Consider the following 19901-nt stretch of genomic DNA (forward strand, 5'->3'; position numbering starts at 1 on the left):
AAAGAAGGCAAAGGGAAGTGAAGTGAAGGCAAGAAAATGAAGGGAAGAAAAGGGAAGCGACAAAAAGGGAAGCGACAAAAAGGGAAGGGAACTGAAGCAAAGGGAATCAAATGGAAGGGAGGCCAAGGGAACCGAAGCGAAGGAAATCCATATGACACAAAGGGCACTGAAGGGAAGTGAAGGTAAGGCAAGCAAAGAGAAGCCAAGGGAAGTCAAGGGAACAGGAGAGAAATGAAGTAAAAGAAGAGAAAAGAAGCAAAAGAACCAAAGAGAAGCAAAGCAAAGAGTAGAGAGGACAAGAAAAGGGAAGAAAAGAGAGGAGGAAACAGAGAAAGAAGAAGACGAGGAGCTAAAAGTTCCAAAGGAGTGGAGGATAAGAAGAGAGTTAAGAAGAGAGAAGATTAGGAGAGAAGACTCCAGACATAGGGAAACTCGGAGATGTGAAGCCATCCATCCATCATCCATTCATCCATGCAGGATCCCTTCCACACTTCCACCCTTGCACTCCCCATCCCCAGAGCAGCCCCAAAGCAGCTCACAGCAGCTGTTCCCCATCCCCAACAGCACCAAGGCACCCAGCACAGGCCCTGCCAAAGCTGCTGCCCACAGCAGAGCCCTGGCCCAGAGAATGCCCAGAGCCACCCTCACCTGTGGCAGCGTCGGTGGAGACGGGGCCCAGTCGTTTGCGGCCCCACACCCCATACAGGTTGAACTTGTAGCGGCGGGACGGGGACAGCCCAGGCACGGTCACCGTGCGCGAACCCCCGTCCACGGGCAGCACCTGGGGCTGGCCTTGGGCATCTCTGTACTGCACCGTGAAGGAGTCAAAGCTGCCCTCGGGGACGCTCCACTCCAGCTGCACGGACTCGGGGCTGACCTGGGAGGCCCTCAGCTCGCCCAGGATTGGCTGTGGCGTTGGTTCCTCATCTGCTGGAGCTGCAGGGGAGAGGACACAATGCAGGATGTCAACTTCCATGTGCCCATTCATCCACACATCCATTCATCCATCCATTCATCCATCCACCCATTTATCTTCATCATCCAGCCATGCCCTGCACCATCCATTCATGCAGTCTGTACCTCTCCGTCTCTCCATGTAATCATCAACCACACATTTGCCCCGCCATTCATCAATCCATCCATCCATGCATCCATCCATGGAATCCCAGGCTAGATTGGCTCAGGAGGGACCTTTCAAGCTCATCTACTCCAAGCCTGTTGCAGTCAGCAGGGACATCCTCAACTAAAGCAGGCGGCTCAGAGCCCCAAACAACCTGACCTGGAACGCTTCCAGGGATGGGGCAGTTCCCACCTCTCTGGGCAACCTATGCCAGGGTCCCAGCAGCCTCAGTCTCTAAGAGTTCTTACTTCTAGCTCATCTAAATCTCCTTCTTTTAGCATAAACAATCAACTCTTGTCCTGAGGAACAGAAGGATGAAAAGGGGATGGAAGATGAAGAGGAGGAGGAGAAATAGGAAGAGGTATAAGAAGTAGAAGACCAGGAGGAAGAGGAGTCAAGTGAAGAAAAGGGAAGTGAACTGAAATGAATGGAAGCAAAGAAGCAAAGACAAGGGAAGCAAAGTGAGGGGAAGCAAAATGAGAGAAAGCAAAGAGAGAGAAAGAAAGGAGAAGCAAAGGGAAGCGAAGCAAAGGGAAGGGCAGTGAAGCAAAGCAAAGGGAAAGGAAGTAAACGGAAGTGAAGCGAAAGGAGGCAAAGGCAAGTGAAGGGAAGGGAATCAAAGAAAGTAAAGTGAAGGAAGCGAAGTGAAGTGAAGGGCAGGGAAGTGAGGAGAAGAGTGAAGGGAAGTGCAGGGAAGAAAAGGGAAGTTAAGGGAAGCTATGTTAGAGGAAGCAGAGAGAAGCAAATGGAGGCAAAGCCAAGGTAAGTGAAGCGAAGGGAAGGGTAAAGGAGGCGAAGGGGAAAGGAAGCAAAGGGAAGTGAGGTGAAGGGAAGGGAATCAGAGGGAAACGAAGGGCAGGGAAGGGAAGAAAAGAGAAGTGAAGAGAAGGAGGTGAAGGGAGGAGAAGGGAAGGGAAGGGAAGGGAAGGGAAGGGAAGGGAAGGGAAGGGAAGGGAAGGGAAGGGAAGGGAAGGGAAGGGAAGGGAAGGGAAGGGAAGGGAAGGGAAGGGAAGGGAAGGGAAGGGAAGGGAAGGGAAGGGAAGGGAAGGGAAGGGAAGGGAAGGAAGGGAAGGGAAGGGAAGGGAAGGGAAGGGAAGGGAAGGGAAGGGAAGGGAAGGGAAGGGAAGGGAAGGGAAGGGAAGGGAAGGGAAGGGAAGGGAAGGGAAGGGAAGGGAAGGGACGGGAATGAAGGGAAGGGATGTGTAGCAAAGTGAAGGGAAGCAAAGTGAAGGCAAGTGAAGTTAGTGGAAGAAAAGAGAAGAGAAAGAAGACAAAGCAAAGGGAAGGGAAGGGAAGCGAAAGGACGCAAAGGGAAGTGAGGTGAATGGAAGGGAATCAAAGGAAAATGAAGGGAAGGGAAGCAAGGAGAAGTGAAAGAAAAGGAGGAGAATGGAGGTGAAGGGAAGTGAACGGAAGAGAAGCGAAAGAAGGCAAAGGGAAGTGAAGGCAAGAAAATGAAGGGAAGAAAAGGGAAGCGACAGAAAAGGGAAGCGACGAAAAGGGAAGGGAACTGAAGCAAAGGGAATCAAATGGAAGGGAGGCCAAGGGAACCGAAGCGAAGGAAATCCATATGACACAAAGGGCACTGAAGGGAAGTGAAGGTAAGGCAAGCAAAGAGAAGCCAAGGGAAGTCAAGGGAACAGGAGAGAAATGAAGTAAAAGAAGAGAAAAGAAGCAAAAGAACCAAAGAGAAGCAAAGCAAAGAGTAGAGAGGACAAGAAAAGGGAAGAAAAGAGAGGAGGAAACAGAGAAAGAAGAAGACGAGGAGCTAAAAGTTCCAAAGGAGTGGAGGATAAGAAGAGAGTTAAGAAGAGAGAAGATTAGGAGAGAAGACTCCAGACATAGGGAAACTCGGAGATGTGAAGCCATCCATCCATCATCCATTCATCCATGCAGGATCCCTTCCACACTTCCACCCTTGCATTCCCCATCCCCAGAGCAGCCCCAAAGCAGCTCACAGCAGCTGTTCCCCATCCCCAACAGCACCAAGGCACCCAGCACAGGCCCTGCCAAAGCTGCTGCCCACAGCAGAGCCCTGGCCCAGAGAACGCCCAGAGCCACCCTCACCTGTGGCAGCGTCGGTGGAGACGGGGCCCAGTCGTTTGCGGCCCCACACCCCATACAGGTTGAACTTGTAGCGGCGGGACGGGGACAGCCCAGGCACGGTCACCGTGCGCGAACCCCCGTCCACGGGCAGCACCTGGGGCTGGCCTTGGGCATCTCTGTACTGCACCGTGAAGGAGTCAAAGCTGCCCTCGGGGACGCTCCACTCCAGCTGCACGGACTCGGGGCTGACCTGGGAGGCCCTCAGCTCGCCCAGGATTGGCTGTGGCGTTGGTTCCTCATCTGCTGGAGCTGCAGGGGAGAGGACACAATGCAGGATGTCAACTTCCATGTGCCCATTCATCCACACATCCATTCATCCATCCATTCATCCATCCACCCATTTATCTTCATCATCCAGCCATGCCCTGCACCATCCATTCATGCAGTCTGTACCTCTCCGTCTCTCCATGTAATCATCAACCACACATTTGCCCCGCCATTCATCAATCCATCCATCCATGCATCCATCCATGGAATCCCAGGCTAGATTGGCTCAGGAGGGACCTTTCAAGCTCATCTACTCCAAGCCTGTTGCAGTCAGCAGGGACATCCTCAACTAAAGCAGGCGGCTCAGAGCCCCAAACAACCTGACCTGGAACGCTTCCAGGGATGGGGCAGTTCCCACCTCTCTGGGCAACCTACGCCAGGGTCCCAGCAGCCTCAGTCTCTAAGAGTTCTTACTTCTAGCTCATCTAAATCTCCTTCTTTTAGCATAAACAATCAACTCTTGTCCTGAGGAACAGAAGGATGAAAAGGGGATGGAAGACGAAGAGGAGGAGGAGAAATAGGAAGAGGTATAAGAAGTAGAAGACCAGGAGGAAGAGGAGTCAAGTGAAGAAAAGGGAAGTGAACTGAAATGAATGGAAGCAAAGAAGCAAAGACAAGGGAAGCAAAGTGAGGGGAAGCAAAATGAGAGAAAGCAAAGAGAGAGAAAGAAAATAGAAGCAAAGGGAAGCGAAGCAAAGGGAAGGGCAGTGAAGCAAAGCAAAGGGAAAGGAAGTAAACGGAAGTGAAGCGAAAGGAGGCAAAGGCAAGTGAAGGGAAGGGAATCAAAGAAAGTAAAGTGAAGGAAGCGAAGTGAAGTGAAGGGCAGGGAGGTGAGGAGAAGAGAAGTGAAGGGAAGTGCAGGGAAGAAAAGGGAAGTTAAGGGAAGCTATGTTAGAGGAAGCAGAGAGAAGCAAATGGAGGCAAAGCCAAGGTAAGTGAAGCGAAGGGAAGGGTAAAGGAGGCGAAGAGGAAAGGAGGCAAAGGGAAGTGAGGTGAATGGAAGGGAATCAGAGGGAAACGAAGGGCAGGGAAGGGAAGAAAAGAGAAGTGAAGAGAAGCAAAAGGAGGTGAAGGGAGGAGAAGGGAAGGGAAGGGAAGGGAAGGGAAGGGAAGGGAAGGGAAGGGAAGGGAAGGGAAGGGAAGGGAAGGGAAGGGAAGGGAAGGGAAGGGAAGGGAAGGGAAGGGAAGGGAAGGGAAGGGAAGGGAAGGGAAGGGAAGGGAAGGGAAGGGAAGGGAAGGGAAGGGAAGGGAAGGGAAGGGAAGGGAAGGGAAGGGAAGGGAAGGGAAGGGAAGGGAAGGGAAGGGAGGGAAGGGGAGGGAAGGGAAGGGGAGGGGAGGGGAGGGAAGGGAAGGGGAGGGGAGGGGAGGGGAGGGGAGGGGAGGGGAGGGGAGGGGAGGGAGGGGAGGGGAAGGGAGGGGAGGGAGGGAGGGGAAGGGAAGGGAGGGGAGGGGAGGGAGGGGAGGGAGGGGAGGGGAGGGAGGGGAGGGGAGGGGAAGGGAGGGAAGGGAGGGAAGGGAAGGGAAGGGAAGGGAAGGGAAGGGAAGGGAAGGGAAGGGAAGGGAAGGGAAGGGAGGGAAGGGAAGGGAGGGAAGGGAAGGGAAGGGAGGGAAGGGAAGGGAAGGGAAGGGAGGGAAGGGAAGGGAAGGGAAGGGAAGGGAAGGGAAGGGAAGGGAAGGGAGGAGGGAAGGGAGGGGAGGGAAGGGGAGGGGAGGGAAGGGAGGGAAGGGAGGGGAGGGAAGGGAGGGAGGGAGGAGGGGAGGGAGGGAGGAGGGAAGGGGAGGGAGGGGAAGGGAGGGAGGGAGGGAAGGGAAGGGAGGGAAGGGAAGGGAAGGGAAGGGAGGAAGGGAAGGGAAGGGAAGGGAAGGGAAGGGAAGGGAAGGGAAGGGAAGGGAGGAGGGAAGGGAAGGGAAGGGAAGGGAAGGGAAGGGAAGGGAAGGGAAGGAAGGGAAGGGAAGGGAAGGAAGGGAAGGGAAGGGAGGGAAGGGAAGGGAAGGGAAGGGAGGGAAGGGAAGGGAAGGGAAGGGAAGGGAGGGAAGGGAAGGGAAGGGAGGGAAGGGAAGGGAAGGGAAGGGAAGGGAGGGAAGGGAAGGGAGGGAAGGGAAGGGAAGGGAAGGGAGGAAGGGAGGAAGGGAAGGGAGGAAGGGAAGGGAAGGGAGGAAGGGAAGGGAGGAAGGGAAGGGAGGAAGGGAAGGGAGGGAAGGGAAGGGAAGGGAAGGGAAGGGAAGGGAAGGGAAGGGAAGGGAAGGGAAGGGAAGGGAAGGGAGGGAAGGGAAGGGAAGGGAAGGGAAGGGAAGGGAAGGGAAGGGAAGGGAAGGGAAGGGAAGGGAAGGGAAGGGAGGGAAGGGAAGGAAGGAAGGAGGGAGGGAAGGGAAGGGAAGGGAAGGGAAGGGAAGGGAAGGGAAGGGAAGGGAAGGGAAGGGAAGGGAAGGGAAGGGAAGGGAAGGGAAGGGAAGGGAAGGGAAGGGAAGGGAAGGGAAGGGAAGGGAAGGGAAGGGAAGGGAAGGGAAGGGAAGGGAAGGGAAGGGAAGGGAAGGGAAGGGAAGGGAAGGGAAGGGAAGGGAAGGGAAGGGAAGGGAAGGGAAGGGAAGGGAAGGGAAGGGAAGGGAAGGGAAGGGAAGGGAAGGGAAGGGAAGGGAAGGGATGTGTAGCAAATTGAAGGGAAGCAAAGTGAAGGGAAGTGAAGTTAGTGGAAGAAAAGAGAAGAGAAAGAAGACGAAGCAAAGGGAAGGGAAGGGAAGCGAAAGGACGCAAAGGGAAGTGAGGTAAATGGAAGGGAATCAAAGGAAAATGAAGGGAAGGGAAGCAAGGAGAAGTGAAAGAAAAGGAGGAGAATGGAGGTGAAGGGAAGTGAACGGAAGAGAAGCGAAAGAAGGCAAAGGGAAGTGAAGGCAAGAAAATGAAGGGAAGAAAAGGGAAGCGACAAAAAGGGAAGCGACAAAAAGGGAAGGGAACTGAAGCAAAGGGAACCAAATGGAAGGGAGGCCAAGGGAACCGAAGCGAAGGAAATCCATATGACACAAAGGGCACTGAAGGGAAGTGAAGGTAAGGCAAGCAAAGAGAAGCCAAGGGAAGTCAAGGGAACAGGAGAGAAATGAAGTAAAAGAAGAGAAAAGAAGCAAAAGAACCAAAGAGAAGCAAAGCAAAGAGTAGAGAGGACAAGAAAAGGGAAGAAAAGAGAGGAGGAAACAGAGAAAGAAGAAGACGAGGAGCTAAAAGTTCCAAAGGAGTGGAGGATAAGAAGAGAGTTAAGAAGAGAGAAGATTAGGAGAGAAGACTCCAGACATAGGGAAACTCGGAGATGTGAAGCCATCCATCCATCATCCATTCATCCATGCAGGATCCCTTCCACACTTCCACCCTTGCACTCCCCATCCCCAGAGCAGCCCCAAAGCAGCTCACAGCAGCTGTTCCCCATCCCCAACAGCACCAAGGCACCCAGCACAGGCCCTGCCAAAGCTGCTGCCCACAGCAGAGCCCTGGCCCAGAGAATGCCCAGAGCCACCCTCACCTGTGGCAGCGTCGGTGGAGACGGGGCCCAGTCGTTTGCGGCCCCACACCCCATACAGGTTGAACTTGTAGCGGCGGGACGGGGACAGCCCAGGCACGGTCACCGTGCGCGAACCCCCGTCCACGGGCAGCACCTGGGGCTGGCCTTGGGCATCCTTGTACTGCACCGTGAAGGAGTCAAAGCTGCCCTCGGGGACGCTCCACTCCAGCTGCACGGACTCGGGGCTGACCTGGGAGGCCCTCAGCTCGCCCAGGATTGGCTGCAGTGTTGGTTCCTCATCTGCTGGAGCTGCAGGGGAGAGGACACAATGCAGGATGTCAACTTCCAAGTGCCCATCCATCCACACATCCATCCATCCATCCATTCATCCATCCACCCATTTATCTTCATCATCCAGCCATGCCCTGCACCATCCATTCATGCAGTCTGTACCTCTCCGTCTCTCCATGTAATCATCAACCACACATTTGCCCCGCCATTCATCAATCCATCCATCCATGCATCCATCCATGGAATCCCAGGCTAGATTGGCTCAGGAGGGACCTTTCAAGCTCATCTACTCCAAGCCTGTTGCAGTCAGCAGGGACATCCTCAACTAAAGCAGGCGGCTCAGAGCCCCAAACAACCTGACCTGGAACGCTTCCAGGGATGGGGCAGTTCCCACCTCTCTGGGCAACCTACGCCAGGGTCCCAGCAGCCTCAGTCTCTAAGAGTTCTTACTTCTAGCTCATCTAAATCTCCTTCTTTTAGCATAAACAATCAACTCTTGTCCTGAGGAACAGAAGGATGAAAAGGGGATGGAAGACGAAGAGGAGGAGGAGAAATAGGAAGAGGTATAAGAAGTAGAAGACCAGGAGGAAGAGGAGTCAAGTGAAGAAAAGGGAAGTGAACTGAAATGAATGGAAGCAAAGAAGCAAAGACAAGGGAAGCAAAGTGAGGGGAAGCAAAATGAGAGAAAGCAAAGAGAGAGAAAGAAAGGAGAAGCAAAGGGAAGCGAAGCAAAGGGAAGGGCAGTGAAGCAAAGCAAAGGGAAAGGAAGTAAACGGAAGTGAAGCGAAAGGAGGCAAAGGCAAGTGAAGGGAAGGGAATCAAAGAAAGTAAAGTGAAGGAAGCGAAGTGAAGTGAAGGGCAGGGAAGTGAGGAGAAGAGAAGTGAAGGGAAGTGCAGGGAAGAAAAGGGAAGTTAAGGGAAGCTATGTTAGAGGAAGCAGAGAGAAGCAAATGGAGGCAAAGCCAAGGTAAGTGAAGCGAAGGGAAGGGTAAAGGAGGCGAAGGGAAAGGAAGCAAAGGGAAGTGAGGTGAAGGGAAGGGAATCAGAGGGAAACGAAGGGCAGGGAAGGGAAGAAAAGAGAAGTGAAGAGAAGCAAAAGGAGGTGAAGGGAGGAGAAGGGAAGGGAAGGGAAGGGAAGGGAAGGGAAGGGAAGGGAAGGGAAGGGAAGGGAAGGGAAGGGAAGGGAAGGGAAGGGAAGGGAAGGGAAGGGAAGGGAAGGGAAGGGAAGGGAAGGGAGGGAAGGGAAGGGAAGGGAGGGAAGGGAAGGGAAGGGAAGGGAAGGGAAGGAAGGGAGGGAAGGGAGGGAGGAGGGAGGGAAGGGAGGGAAGGGAAGGGAAGGGAAGGGAAGGGAGGGAAGGGAGGGAAGGGAAGGGAAGGGAAGGGAAGGGAAGGGAAGGGAAGGGAAGGGAAGGGAAGGGAAGGGAAGGGAAGGGAAGGGAAGGGAAGGGAAGGGAAGGGAAGGGAAGGGAAGGGAAGGGAAGGGAAGGGAAGGGAAGGGAAGGGAAGGGAAGGGAAGGGAAGGGAAGGGAAGGGAAGGGAAGGGAAGGGAAGGGAAGGGAAGGGAAGGGAGGGAAGGGAAGGGAAGGGAAGGGAAGGGAAGGGAAGGGAAGGGAAGGGAAGGGAAGGGAAGGGAAGGGAAGGGAAGGGAAGGGAAGGGAAGGGAAGGGAAGGGAAGGGAAGGGAAGGGAAGGGAAGGGAAGGAAGGGAAGGGAAGGGAAGGGAAGGGAAGGGAAGGAAGGGAAGGGAAGGGAAGGGAAGGGAAGGGAAGGGAAGGGAAGGGAAGGGAAGGGAAGGGAAGGGAAGGGAAGGGAAGGGAAGGGAAGGGAAGGGAAGGGAAGGGAAGGGAAGGGAAGGGAAGGGAAGGGAAGGGAAGGGAAGGGAAGGGAAGGGAAGGGAAGGGAAGGGAAGGGAAGGGAAGGGAAGGGAAGGGAAGGGAAGGGAAGGGAAGGGAAGGGAAGGGAAGGGAAGGGAAGGGAAGGGAAGGGAAGGGAAGGAAGGGAAGGGAAGGGAAGGAAGGGAAGGGATGTGTAGCAAAGTGAAGGGAAGCAAAGTGAAGGGAAGTGAAGTTAGTGGAAGAAAAGAGAAGAGAAAGAAGACGAAGCAAAGGGAAGGGAAGGGAAGCGAAAGGACGCAAAGGGAAGTGAGGTGAATGGAAGGGAATCAAAGGAAAATGAAGGGAAGGGAAGCAAGGAGAAGTGAAAGAAAAGGAGGAGAATGGAGGTGAAGGGAAGTGAACGGAAGAGAAGCGAAAGAAGGCAAAGGGAAGTGAAGGCAAGAAAATGAAGGGAAGAAAAGGGAAGCGACAAAAAGGGAAGCGACAAAAAGGGAAGGGAACTGAAGCAAAGGGAACCAAATGGAAGGGAGGCCAAGGGAACCGAAGCGAAGGAAATCCATATGACACAAAGGGCACTGAAGGGAAGCGAAGGTAAGGCAAGCAAAGAGAAGCCAAGGGAAGTCAAGGGAACAGGAGAGAAATGAAGTAAAAGAAGAGAAAAGAAGCAAAAGAACCAAAGAGAAGCAAAGCAAAGAGTAGAGAGGACAAGAAAAGGGAAGAAAAGAGAGGAGGAAACAGAGAAAGAAGAAGACGAGGAGCTAAAAGTTCCAAAGGAGTGGAGGATAAGAAGAGAGTTAAGAAGAGAGAAGATTAGGAGAGAAGACTCCAGACATAGGGAAACTCGGAGATGTGAAGCCATCCATCCATCATCCATTCATCCATGCAGGATCCCTTCCACACTTCCACCCTTGCACTCCCTCATCCCCAGAGCAGACCCAAAGCAGCTCACAGCAGCTGTTCCCCATCCCCAACAGCACCAAGGCACCCAGCACAGGCCCTGCCAAAGCTGCTGCCCACAGCAGAGCCCTGGCCCAGAGAATGCCCAGAGCCACCCTCACCTGTGGCAGCGTCGGTGGAGACGGGGCCCAGTCGTTTGCGGCCCCACACCCCATACAGGTTGAACTTGTAGCGGCGGGACGGGGACAGCCCAGGCACGGTCACCGTGCGCAATCCCCCGTCCACGGGCAGCACCTGGGGCTGGCCTTGGGCATCCTTGTACTGCACCGTGAAGGAGTCAAAGCTGCCCTCGGGGACGCTCCACTCCAGCTGCACGGACTCGGGGCTGACCTGGGAGGCCCTCAGCTCGCCCAGGATTGGCTGTGGCGTTGGTTCCTCATCTGCTGGAGCTGCAGGGGAGAGGACACAATGCAGGATGTCAACTTCCATGTGCCCATTCATCCACACATCCATTCATCCATCCATTCATCCATCCACCCATTTATCTTCATCATCCAGCCATGCCCTGCACCATCCATTCATGCAGTCTGTACCTCTCCGTCTCTCCATGTAATCATCAACCACACATTTGCCCCGCCATTCATCAATCCATCCATCCATGCATCCATCCATGGAATCCCAGGCTAGATTGGCTCAGGAGGGACCTTTCAAGCTCATCTACTCCAAGCCTGTTGCAGTCAGCAGGGACATCCTCAACTAAAGCAGGCGGCTCAGAGCCCCAAACAACCTGACCTGGAACGCTTCCAGGGATGGGGCAGTTCCCACCTCTCTGGGCAACCTACGCCAGGGTCCCAGCAGCCTCAGTCTCTAAGAGTTCTTACTTCTAGCTCATCTAAATCTCCTTCTTTTAGCATAAACAATCAACTCTTGTCCTGAGGAACAGAAGGATGAAAAGGGGATGGAAGACGAAGAGGAGGAGGAGAAATAGGAAGAGGTATAAGAAGTAGAAGACCAGGAGGAAGAGGAGTCAAGTGAAGAAAAGGGAAGTGAACTGAAATGAATGGAAGCAAAGAAGCAAAGACAAGGGAAGCAAAGTGAGGGGAAGCAAAATGAGAGAAAGCAAAGAGAGAGAAAGAAAGGAGAAGCAAAGGGAAGCGAAGCAAAGGGAAGGGCAGTGAAGCAAAGCAAAGGGAAAGGAAGTAAACGGAAGTGAAGCGAAAGGAGGCAAAGGCAAGTGAAGGGAAGGGAATCAAAGAAAGTAAAGTGAAGGAAGCGAAGTGAAGTGAAGGGCAGGGAAGTGAGGAGAAGAGAAGTGAAGGGAAGTGCAGGGAAGAAAAGGGAAGTTAAGGGAAGCTATGTTAGAGGAAGCAGAGAGAAGCAAATGGAGGCAAGGCCAAGGTAAGTGAAGCGAAGGGAAGGGTAAAGGAGGCGAAGGAGAAAGGAAGCAAAGGGAAGTGAGGTGAAGGGAAGGGAATCAGAGGGAAACGAAGGGCAGGGAAGGGAAGAAAAGAGAAGTGAAGAGAAGCAAAAGGAGGTGAAGGGAGGGGAAGGGAAGGGAAGGGAAGGGAAGGGAAGGGAAGGGAAGGGAAGGGAAGGGAAGGGAAGGGAAGGGAAGGGAAGGGAAGGGAAGGGAAGGGAAGGGAAGGGAGGGAAGGGAAGGGAAGGGAAGGGGGAAGGGAAGGGAAGGGAAGGGAAGGGAAGGGAAGGGAAGGGAAGGGAAGGGAAGGGAAGGGAAGGGAAGGGAAGGGAAGGGAAGGGAAGGGAAGGGAAGGGAAGGGAAGGGAAGGGAAGGGAAGGGAAGGGAAGGGAAGGGAAGGGAAGGAAGGGAAGGGAAGGGAAGGGAAGGGAAGGGAAGGGATGTGTAGCAAAGTGAAGGGAAGCAAAGTGAAGGGAAGTGAAGTTAGTGGAAGAAAAGAGAAGAGAAAGAAGACGAAGGAAAGGGAAGGGAAGGGAAGCGAAAGGACGCAAAGGGAAGTGAGGTGAATGGAAGGGTATCAAAGGAAAATGAAGGGAAGGGAAGCAAGGAGAAGTGAAAGAAAAGGAGGAGAATGGAGGTGAAGGGAAGTGAACGGAAGAGAAGCGAAAGAAGGCAAAGGGAAGTGAAGTGAAGGCAAGAAAATGAAGGGAAGAAAAGGGAAGCGACAAAAAGGGAAGCGACAAAAAGGGAAGGGAACTGAAGCAAAGGGAATCAAATGGAAGGGAGGCCAAGGGAACCGAAGCGAAGGAAATCCATATGACACAAAGGGCACTGAAGGGAAGTGAAGGTAAGGCAAGCAAAGAGAAGCCAAGGGAAGTCAAGGGAACAGGAGAGAAATGAAGTAAAAGAAGAGAAAAGAAGCAAAAGAACCAAAGAGAAGCAAAGCAAAGAGTAGAGAGGACAAGAAAAGGGAAGAAAAGAGAGGAGGAAACAGAGAAAGAAGAAGACGAGGAGCTAAAAGTTCCAAAGGAGTGGAGGATAAGAAGAGAGTTAAGAAGAGAGAAGATTAGGAGAGAAGACTCCAGACATAGGGAAACTCGGAGATGTGAAGCCATCCATCCATCATCCATTCATCCATGCAGGATCCCTTCCACACTTCCACCCTTGCACTCCCCCATCCCCAGAGCAGCCCCAAAGCAGCTCACAGCAGCTGTTCCCCATCCCCAACAGCACCAAGGCACCCAGCACAGGCCCTGCCAAAGCTGCTGCCCACAGCAGAGCCCTGGCCCAGAGAATGCCCAGAGCCACCCTCACCTGTGGCAGCGTCGGTGGAGACGGGGCCCAGTCGTTTGCGGCCCCACACCCCATACAGGTTGAACTTGTAGCGGCGGGACGGGGACAGCCCAGGCACGGTCACCGTGCGCAAACCCCCGTCCACGGGCAGCACCTGGGGCTGGCCTTGGGCATCTCTGTACTGCACCGTGAAGGAGTCAAAGCTGCCCTCGGGGACGCTCCACTCCAGCTGCACGGACTCGGGGCTGACCTGGGAGGCCCTCAGCTCGCCCAGGATTGGCTGTGGCGTTGGTTCCTCATCTGCTGGAGCTGCAGGGGAGAGGACACAATGCAGGATGTCAACTTCCATGTGCCCATTCATCCACACATCCATTCATCCATCCATTCATCCATCCACCCATTTATCTTCATCATCCAGCCATGCCCTGCACCATCCATTCATGCAGTCTGTACCTCTCCGTCTCTCCATGTAATCATCAACCACACATTTGCCCCGCCATTCATCAATCCATCCATCCATGCATCCATCCATGGAATCCCAGGCTAGATTGGCTCAGGAGGGACCTTTCAAGCTCATCTACTCCAAGCCTGTTGCAGTCAGCAGGGACATCCTCAACTAAAGCAGGCGGCTCAGAGCCCCAAACAACCTGACCTGGAACGCTTCCAGGGATGGGGCAGTTCCCACCTCTCTGGGCAACCTACGCCAGGGTCCCAGCAGCCTCAGTCTCTAAGAGTTCTTACTTCTAGCTCATCTAAATCTCCTTCTTTTAGCATAAACAATCAACTCTTGTCCTGAGGAACAGAAGGATGAAAAGGGGATGGAAGATGAAGAGGAGGAGGAGAAATAGGAAGAGGTATAAGAAGTAGAAGACCAGGAGGAAGAGGAGTCAAGTGAAGAAAAGGGAAGTGAACTGAAATGAATGGAAGCAAAGAAGCAAAGACAAGGGAAGCAAAGTGAGGGGAAGCAAAATGAGAGAAAGCAAAGAGAGAGAAAGAAAGGAGAAGCAAAGGGAAGCGAAGCAAAGGGAAGGGCAGTGAAGCAAAGCAAAGGGAAAGGAAGTAAACGGAAGTGAAGCGAAAGGAGGCAAAGGCAAGTGAAGGGAAGGGAATCAAAGAAAGTAAAGTGAAGGAAGCGAAGTGAAGTGAAGGGCAGGGAAGTGAGGAGAAGAGAAGTGAAGGGAAGTGCAGGGAAGAAAAGGGAAGTTAAGGGAAGCTATGTTAGAGGAAGCAGAGAGAAGCAAATGGAGGCAAAGCCAAGGTAAGTGAAGCGAAGGGAAGGGTAAAGGAGGCGAAGGGGAAAGGAAGCAAAGGGAAGTGAGGTGAAGGGAAGGGAATCAGAGGGAAACGAAGGGCAGGGAAGGGAAGAAAAGAGAAGTGAAGAGAAGGAGGTGAAGGGAGGAGAAGGGAAGGGAAGGGAAGGGAAGGGAAGGGAAGGGAAGGGAAGGGAAGGGAAGGGAAGGGAAGGGAAGGGAAGGGAAGGGAAGGGAAGGGAAGGGAAGGGAAGGGAAGGGAAGGGAAGGGAAGGGAAGGGAAGGGAAGGGAAGGGAAGGGAAGGGAAGGGAAGGGAAGGGAAGGGAAGGGAAGGGAAGGGAAGGGAAGGGAAGGGAAGGGAAGGGAAGGGAAGGGAAATGAAGGGAAGGGATGTGTAGCAAAGTGAAGGGAAGCAAAGTGAAGGCAAGTGAAGTTAGTGGAAGAAAAGAGAAGAGAAAGAAGATGAAAGAAAGGGAAGGGAAGGGAAGCGAAAGGACGCAAAGGGAAGTGAGGTGAATGGAAGGGAATCAAAGGAAAATGAAGGGAAGGGAAGCAAGGAGAAGTGAAAGAAAAGGAGGAGAATGGAGGTGAAGGGAAGTGAACGGAAGAGAAGTGAAAGAAGGCAAAGGGAAGTGAAGTGAAGGCAAGAAAATGAAGGGAAGAAAAGGGCAGGGAAGAAAAGGGAAGCGACGAAAAGGGAAGGGAACTGAAGCAAAGGGAATCAAATGGAAGGGAGGCCAAGGGAACCGAAGCGAAGGAAATCCATATGACACAAAGGGCACTGAAGGGAAGTGAAGGTAAGGCAAGCAAAGAGAAGCCAAGGGAAGTCAAGGGAACAGGAGAGAAATGAAGTAAAAGAAGAGAAAAGAAGCAAAAGAACCAAAGAGAAGCAAAGCAAAGAGTAGAGAGGACAAGAAAAGGGAAGAAAAGAGAGGAGGAAACAGAGAAAGAAGAAGACGAGGAGCTAAAAGTTCCAAAGGAGTGGAGGATAAGAAGAGAGTTAAGAAGAGAGAAGATTAGGAGAGAAGACTCCAGACATAGGGAAACTCGGAGATGTGAAGCCATCCATCCATCATCCATTCATCCATGCAGGATCCCTTCCACACTTCCACCCTTGCATTCCCCATCCCCAGAGCAGCCCCAAAGCAGCTCACAGCAGCTGTTCCCCATCCCCAACAGCACCAAGGCACCCAGCACAGGCCCTGCCAAAGCTGCTGCCCACAGCAGAGCCCTGGCCCAGAGAACGCCCAGAGCCACCCTCACCTGTGGCAGCGTCGGTGGAGACGGGGCCCAGTCGTTTGCGGCCCCACACCCCATACAGGTTGAACTTGTAGCGGCGGGACGGGGACAGCCCAGGCACGGTCACCGTGCGCGAACCCCCGTCCACGGGCAGCACCTGGGGCTGGCCTTGGGCATCTCTGTACTGCACCGTGAAGGAGTCAAAGCTGCCCTCGGGGACGCTCCACTCCAGCTGCACGGACTCGGGGCTGACCTGGGAGGCCCTCAGCTCGCCCAGGATTGGCTGTGGCGTTGGTTCCTCATCTGCTGGAGCTGCAGGGGAGAGGACACAATGCAGGATGTCAACTTCCATGTGCCCATTCATCCACACATCCATTCATCCATCCATTCATCCATCCACCCATTTATCTTCATCATCCAGCCATGCCCTGCACCATCCATTCATGCAGTCTGTACCTCTCCGTCTCTCCATGTAATCATCAACCACACATTTGCCCCGCCATTCATCAATCCATCCATCCATGCATCCATCCATGGAATCCCAGGCTAGATTGGCTCAGGAGGGACCTTTCAAGCTCATCTACTCCAAGCCTGTTGCAGTCAGCAGGGACATCCTCAACTAAAGCAGGCGGCTCAGAGCCCCAAACAACCTGACCTGGAACGCTTCCAGGGATGGGGCAGTTCCCACCTCTCTGGGCAACCTACGCCAGGGTCCCAGCAGCCTCAGTCTCTAAGAGTTCTTACTTCTAGCTCATCTAAATCTCCTTCTTTTAGCATAAACAATCAACTCTTGTCCTGAGGAACAGAAGGATGAAAAGGGGATGGAAGATGAAGAGGAGGAGGAGAAATAGGAAGAGGTATAAGAAGTAGAAGACCAGGAGGAAGAGGAGTCAAGTGAAGAAAAGGGAAGTGAACTGAAATGAATGGAAGCAAAGAAGCAAAGACAAGGGAAGCAAAGTGAGGGGAAGCAAAATGAGAGAAAGCAAAGAGAGAGAAAGAAAATAGAAGCAAAGGGAAGCGAAGCAAAGGGAAGGGCAGTGAAGCAAAGCAAAGGGAAAGGAAGTAAACGGAAGTGAAGCGAAAGGAGGCAAAGGCAAGTGAAGGGAAGGGAATCAAAGAAAGTAAAGTGAAGGAAGCGAAGTGAAGTGAAGGGCAGGGAGGTGAGGAGAAGAGAAGTGAAGGGAAGTGCAGGGAAGAAAAGGGAAGTTAAGGGAAGCTATGTTAGAGGAAGCAGAGAGAAGCAAATGGAGGCAAAGCCAAGGTAAGTGAAGCGAAGGGAAGGGTAAAGGAGGCGAAGAGGAAAGGAGGCAAAGGGAAGTGAGGTGAAGGGAAGGGAATCACAGGGAAACGAAGGGCAGGGAAGGGAAGAAAAGAGAAGTGAAGAGAAGCAAAAGGAGGTGAAGGGAGGAGAAGGGAAGGGAAGGGAAGGGAAGGGAAGGGAAGGGAAGGGAAGGGAAGGGAAGGGAAGGGAAGGGAAGGGAAGGGAAGGGAAGGGAAGGGAAGGGAAGGGAAGGGAAGGGAAGGGAAGGGAAGGGAAGGGAAGGGAAGGGAAGGGAAGGGAAGGGAAGGGAAGGGAAGGGAAGGGAAGGGAAGGGAAGGGAAGGGAAGGGAAGGGAAGGGAAGGGAAGGGAAGGGAAGGGAAGGGAAGGAAGGGAAGGGAAGGGAGGGGAAGGGAGGGAAGGGGAAGGGAAGGGAGGGGAAGGGAAGGGAGGGGAAGGGAGGGAAGGGGAGGGAAGGGAAGGGAAGGGAAGGGAAGGGAAGGGGAAGGGAGGGAAGGGAAGGGAAGGGAAGGGAAGGGGAAGGGAAGGGAAGGGAAGGGAAGGGAAGGGAAGGGAAGGAGGGAAGGGAGAGGGAAGGGAAGGGAAGGGAAGGGAAGGGAAGGGAAGGGAAGGGAAGGGAAGGGGAAGGGAAGGGAAGGGAAGGGAAGGGAAGGGAAGGGAAGGGAAGGGAAGGGAAGGGAAGGGAAGGGAAGGGAAGGGAAGGGAAGGGAAGGGAGGGAAGGGAAGGGAAGGGAAGGGAAGGGAAGGGAAGGGAAGGGAAGGGAAGGGAAGGGAAGGGAAGGGAAGGAAGGGAAGGGAAGGGAAGGGAAGGGAAGGGAAGGGAAGGGAAGGGAAGGGAAGGGAAGGGAAGGGAAGGGAAGGGAAGGGAAGGGAAGGGAAGGGAAGGGAAGGGAAGGGAAGGGAAGGGAAGGGAAGGGAAGGGAAGGGAAGGGAAGGGAAGGGAAGGGAAGGGAAGGGAAGGGAAGGGAAGGGAAGGGAAGGGAAGGGAAGGGAAGGGAAATGAAGGGAAGGGATGTGTAGCAAAGTGAAGGGAAGCAAAGTGAAGGGAAGTGAAGTTAGTGGAAGAAAAGAGAAGAGAAAGAAGACGAAGCAAAGGGAAGGGAAGGGAAGCGAAAGGACGCAAAGGGAAGTGAGGTGAATGGAAGGGAATCAAAGGAAAATGAAGGGAAGGGAAGCAAGGAGAAGTGAAAGAAAAGGAGGAGAATGGAGGTGAAGGGAAGTGAACGGAAGAGAAGCGAAAGAAGGCAAAGGGAAGTGAGTGAAGGCAAGAAAATGAAGGGAAGAAAAGGGAAGCGACAAAAAGGGAAGCGACAAAAAGGGAAGGGAACTGAAGCAAAGGGAACCAAATGGAAGGGAGGCCAAGGGAACCGAAGCGAAGGAAATCCATATGACACAAAGGGCACTGAAGGGAAGTGAAGGTAAGGCAAGCAAAGAGAAGCCAAGGGAAGTCAAGGGAACAGGAGAGAAATGAAGTAAAAGAAGAGAAAAGAAGCAAAAGAACCAAAGAGAAGCAAAGCAAAGAGTAGAGAGGACAAGAAAAGGGAAGAAAAGAGAGGAGGAAACAGAGAAAGAAGAAGACGAGGAGCTAAAAGTTCCAAAGGAGTGGAGGATAAGAAGAGAGTTAAGAAGAGAGAAGATTAGGAGAGAAGACTCCAGACATAGGGAAACTCGGAGATGTGAAGCCATCCATCCATCATCCATTCATCCATGCAGGATCCCTTCCACACTTCCACCCTTGCACTCCCTCATCCCCAGAGCAGACCCAAAGCAGCTCACAGCAGCTGTTCCCCATCCCCAACAGCACCAAGGCACCCAGCACAGGCCCTGCCAAAGCTGCTGCCCACAGCAGAGCCCTGGCCCAGAGAATGCCCAGAGCCACCCTCACCTGTGGCAGCGTCGGTGGAGACGGGGCCCAGTCGTTTGCGGCCCCACACCCCATACAGGTTGAACTTGTAGCGGCGGGACGGGGACAGCCCAGGCACGGTCACCGTGCGCGAACCCCCGTCCACGGGCAGCACCTGGGGCTGGCCTTGGGCATCTCTGTACTGCACCGTGAAGGAGTCAAAGCTGCCCTCGGGGACGCTCCACTCCAGCTGCACGGACTCGGGGCTGACCTGGGAGGCCCTCAGCTCGCCCAGGATTGGCTGTGGCGTTGGTTCCTCATCTGCTGGAGCTGCAGGGGAGAGGACACAATGCAGGATGTCAACTTCCATGTGCCCATTCATCCACACATCCATTCATCCATCCATTCATCCATCCACCCATTTATCTTCATCATCCAGCCATGCCCTGCACCATCCATTCATGCAGTCTGTACCTCTCCGTCTCTCCATGTAATCATCAACCACACATTTGCCCCGCCATTCATCAATCCATCCATCCATGCATCCATCCATGGAATCCCAGGCTAGATTGGCTCAGGAGGGACCTTTCAAGCTCATCTACTCCAAGCCTGTTGCAGTCAGCAGGGACATCCTCAACTAAAGCAGGCGGCTCAGAGCCCCAAACAACCTGACCTGGAACGCTTCCAGGGATGGGGCAGTTCCCACCTCTCTGGGCAACCTACGCCAGGGTCCCAGCAGCCTCAGTCTCTAAGAGTTCTTACTTCTAGCTCATCTAAATCTCCTTCTTTTAGCATAAACAATCAACTCTTGTCCTGAGGAACAGAAGGATGAAAAGGGGATGGAAGACGAAGAGGAGGAGGAGAAATAGGAAGAGGTATAAGAAGTAGAAGACCAGGAGGAAGAGGAGTCAAGTGAAGAAAAGGGAAGTGAACTGAAATGAATGGAAGCAAAGAAGCAAAGACAAGGGAAGCAAAGTGAGGGGAAGCAAAATGAGAGAAAGCAAAGAGAGAGAAAGAAAAGAGAAGCAAAGGGAAGCGAAGCAAAGGGAAGGGCAGTGAAGCAAAGCAAAGGGAAAGGAAGTAAACGGAAGTGAAGCGAAAGGAGGCAAAGTCAAGTGAAGGGAAGGGAATCAAAGAAAGTAAAGTGAAGGAAGCGAAGTGAAGTGAAGGGCAGGGAGGTGAGGAGAAGAGAAGTGAAGGGAAGTGCAGGGAAGAAAAGGGAAGTTAAGGGAAGCTATGTTAGAGGAAGCAGAGAGAAGCAAATGGAGGCAAAGCCAAGGTAAGTGAAGCGAAGGGAAGGGTAAAGGAGGCGAAGGGAAAGGAAGCAAAGGGAAGTGAGGTGAAGGGAAGGGAATCAGAGGGAAACGAAGGGCAGGGAAGGGAAGAAAAGAGAAGTGAAGAGAAGCAAAAGGAGGTGAAGGGAGGAGAAGGGAAGGGAAGGGAAGGGAAGGAAGGGAAGGGAAGGGAAGGGAAGGGAAGGGAAGGGAAGGGAAGGGAAGGGAAGGGAAGGGAAGGGAAGGGAAGGGAAGGGAAGGGAAGGGAAGGGAAGGGAAGGGAAGGGAAGGGAAGGGAAGG

At 53.4% G+C, this 19901-nt stretch overlaps 1 protein-coding gene across 1 annotated transcript; it reads right to left on the minus strand.

Moving 5' to 3' along the window:
• Positions 1-648: 648 nt before the first annotated feature.
• On the minus strand, positions 649-18696 carry LOC128980587 (tenascin-X-like; the record flags this gene model as incomplete). Its single annotated transcript, XM_054399051.1, has 7 exons — positions 18369-18696; positions 15228-15548; positions 12729-13022; positions 10165-10452; positions 7003-7323; positions 3188-3475; positions 649-969 (listed from the first exon to the last, which is right to left on the minus strand). Coding segments are annotated over exons 1-7 (2161 nt in total), but the record flags the coding sequence as incomplete, so codon positions are not given.
• Between the last annotated feature and the right edge of the window lie 1205 nt (positions 18697-19901).

Source organism: Indicator indicator, unplaced genomic scaffold, assembly GCF_027791375.1.
Source record: "Indicator indicator isolate 239-I01 unplaced genomic scaffold, UM_Iind_1.1 iindUn_scaffold_336, whole genome shotgun sequence".
NCBI classification, from domain to species: Eukaryota; Metazoa; Chordata; class Aves; order Piciformes; family Indicatoridae; genus Indicator; species Indicator indicator.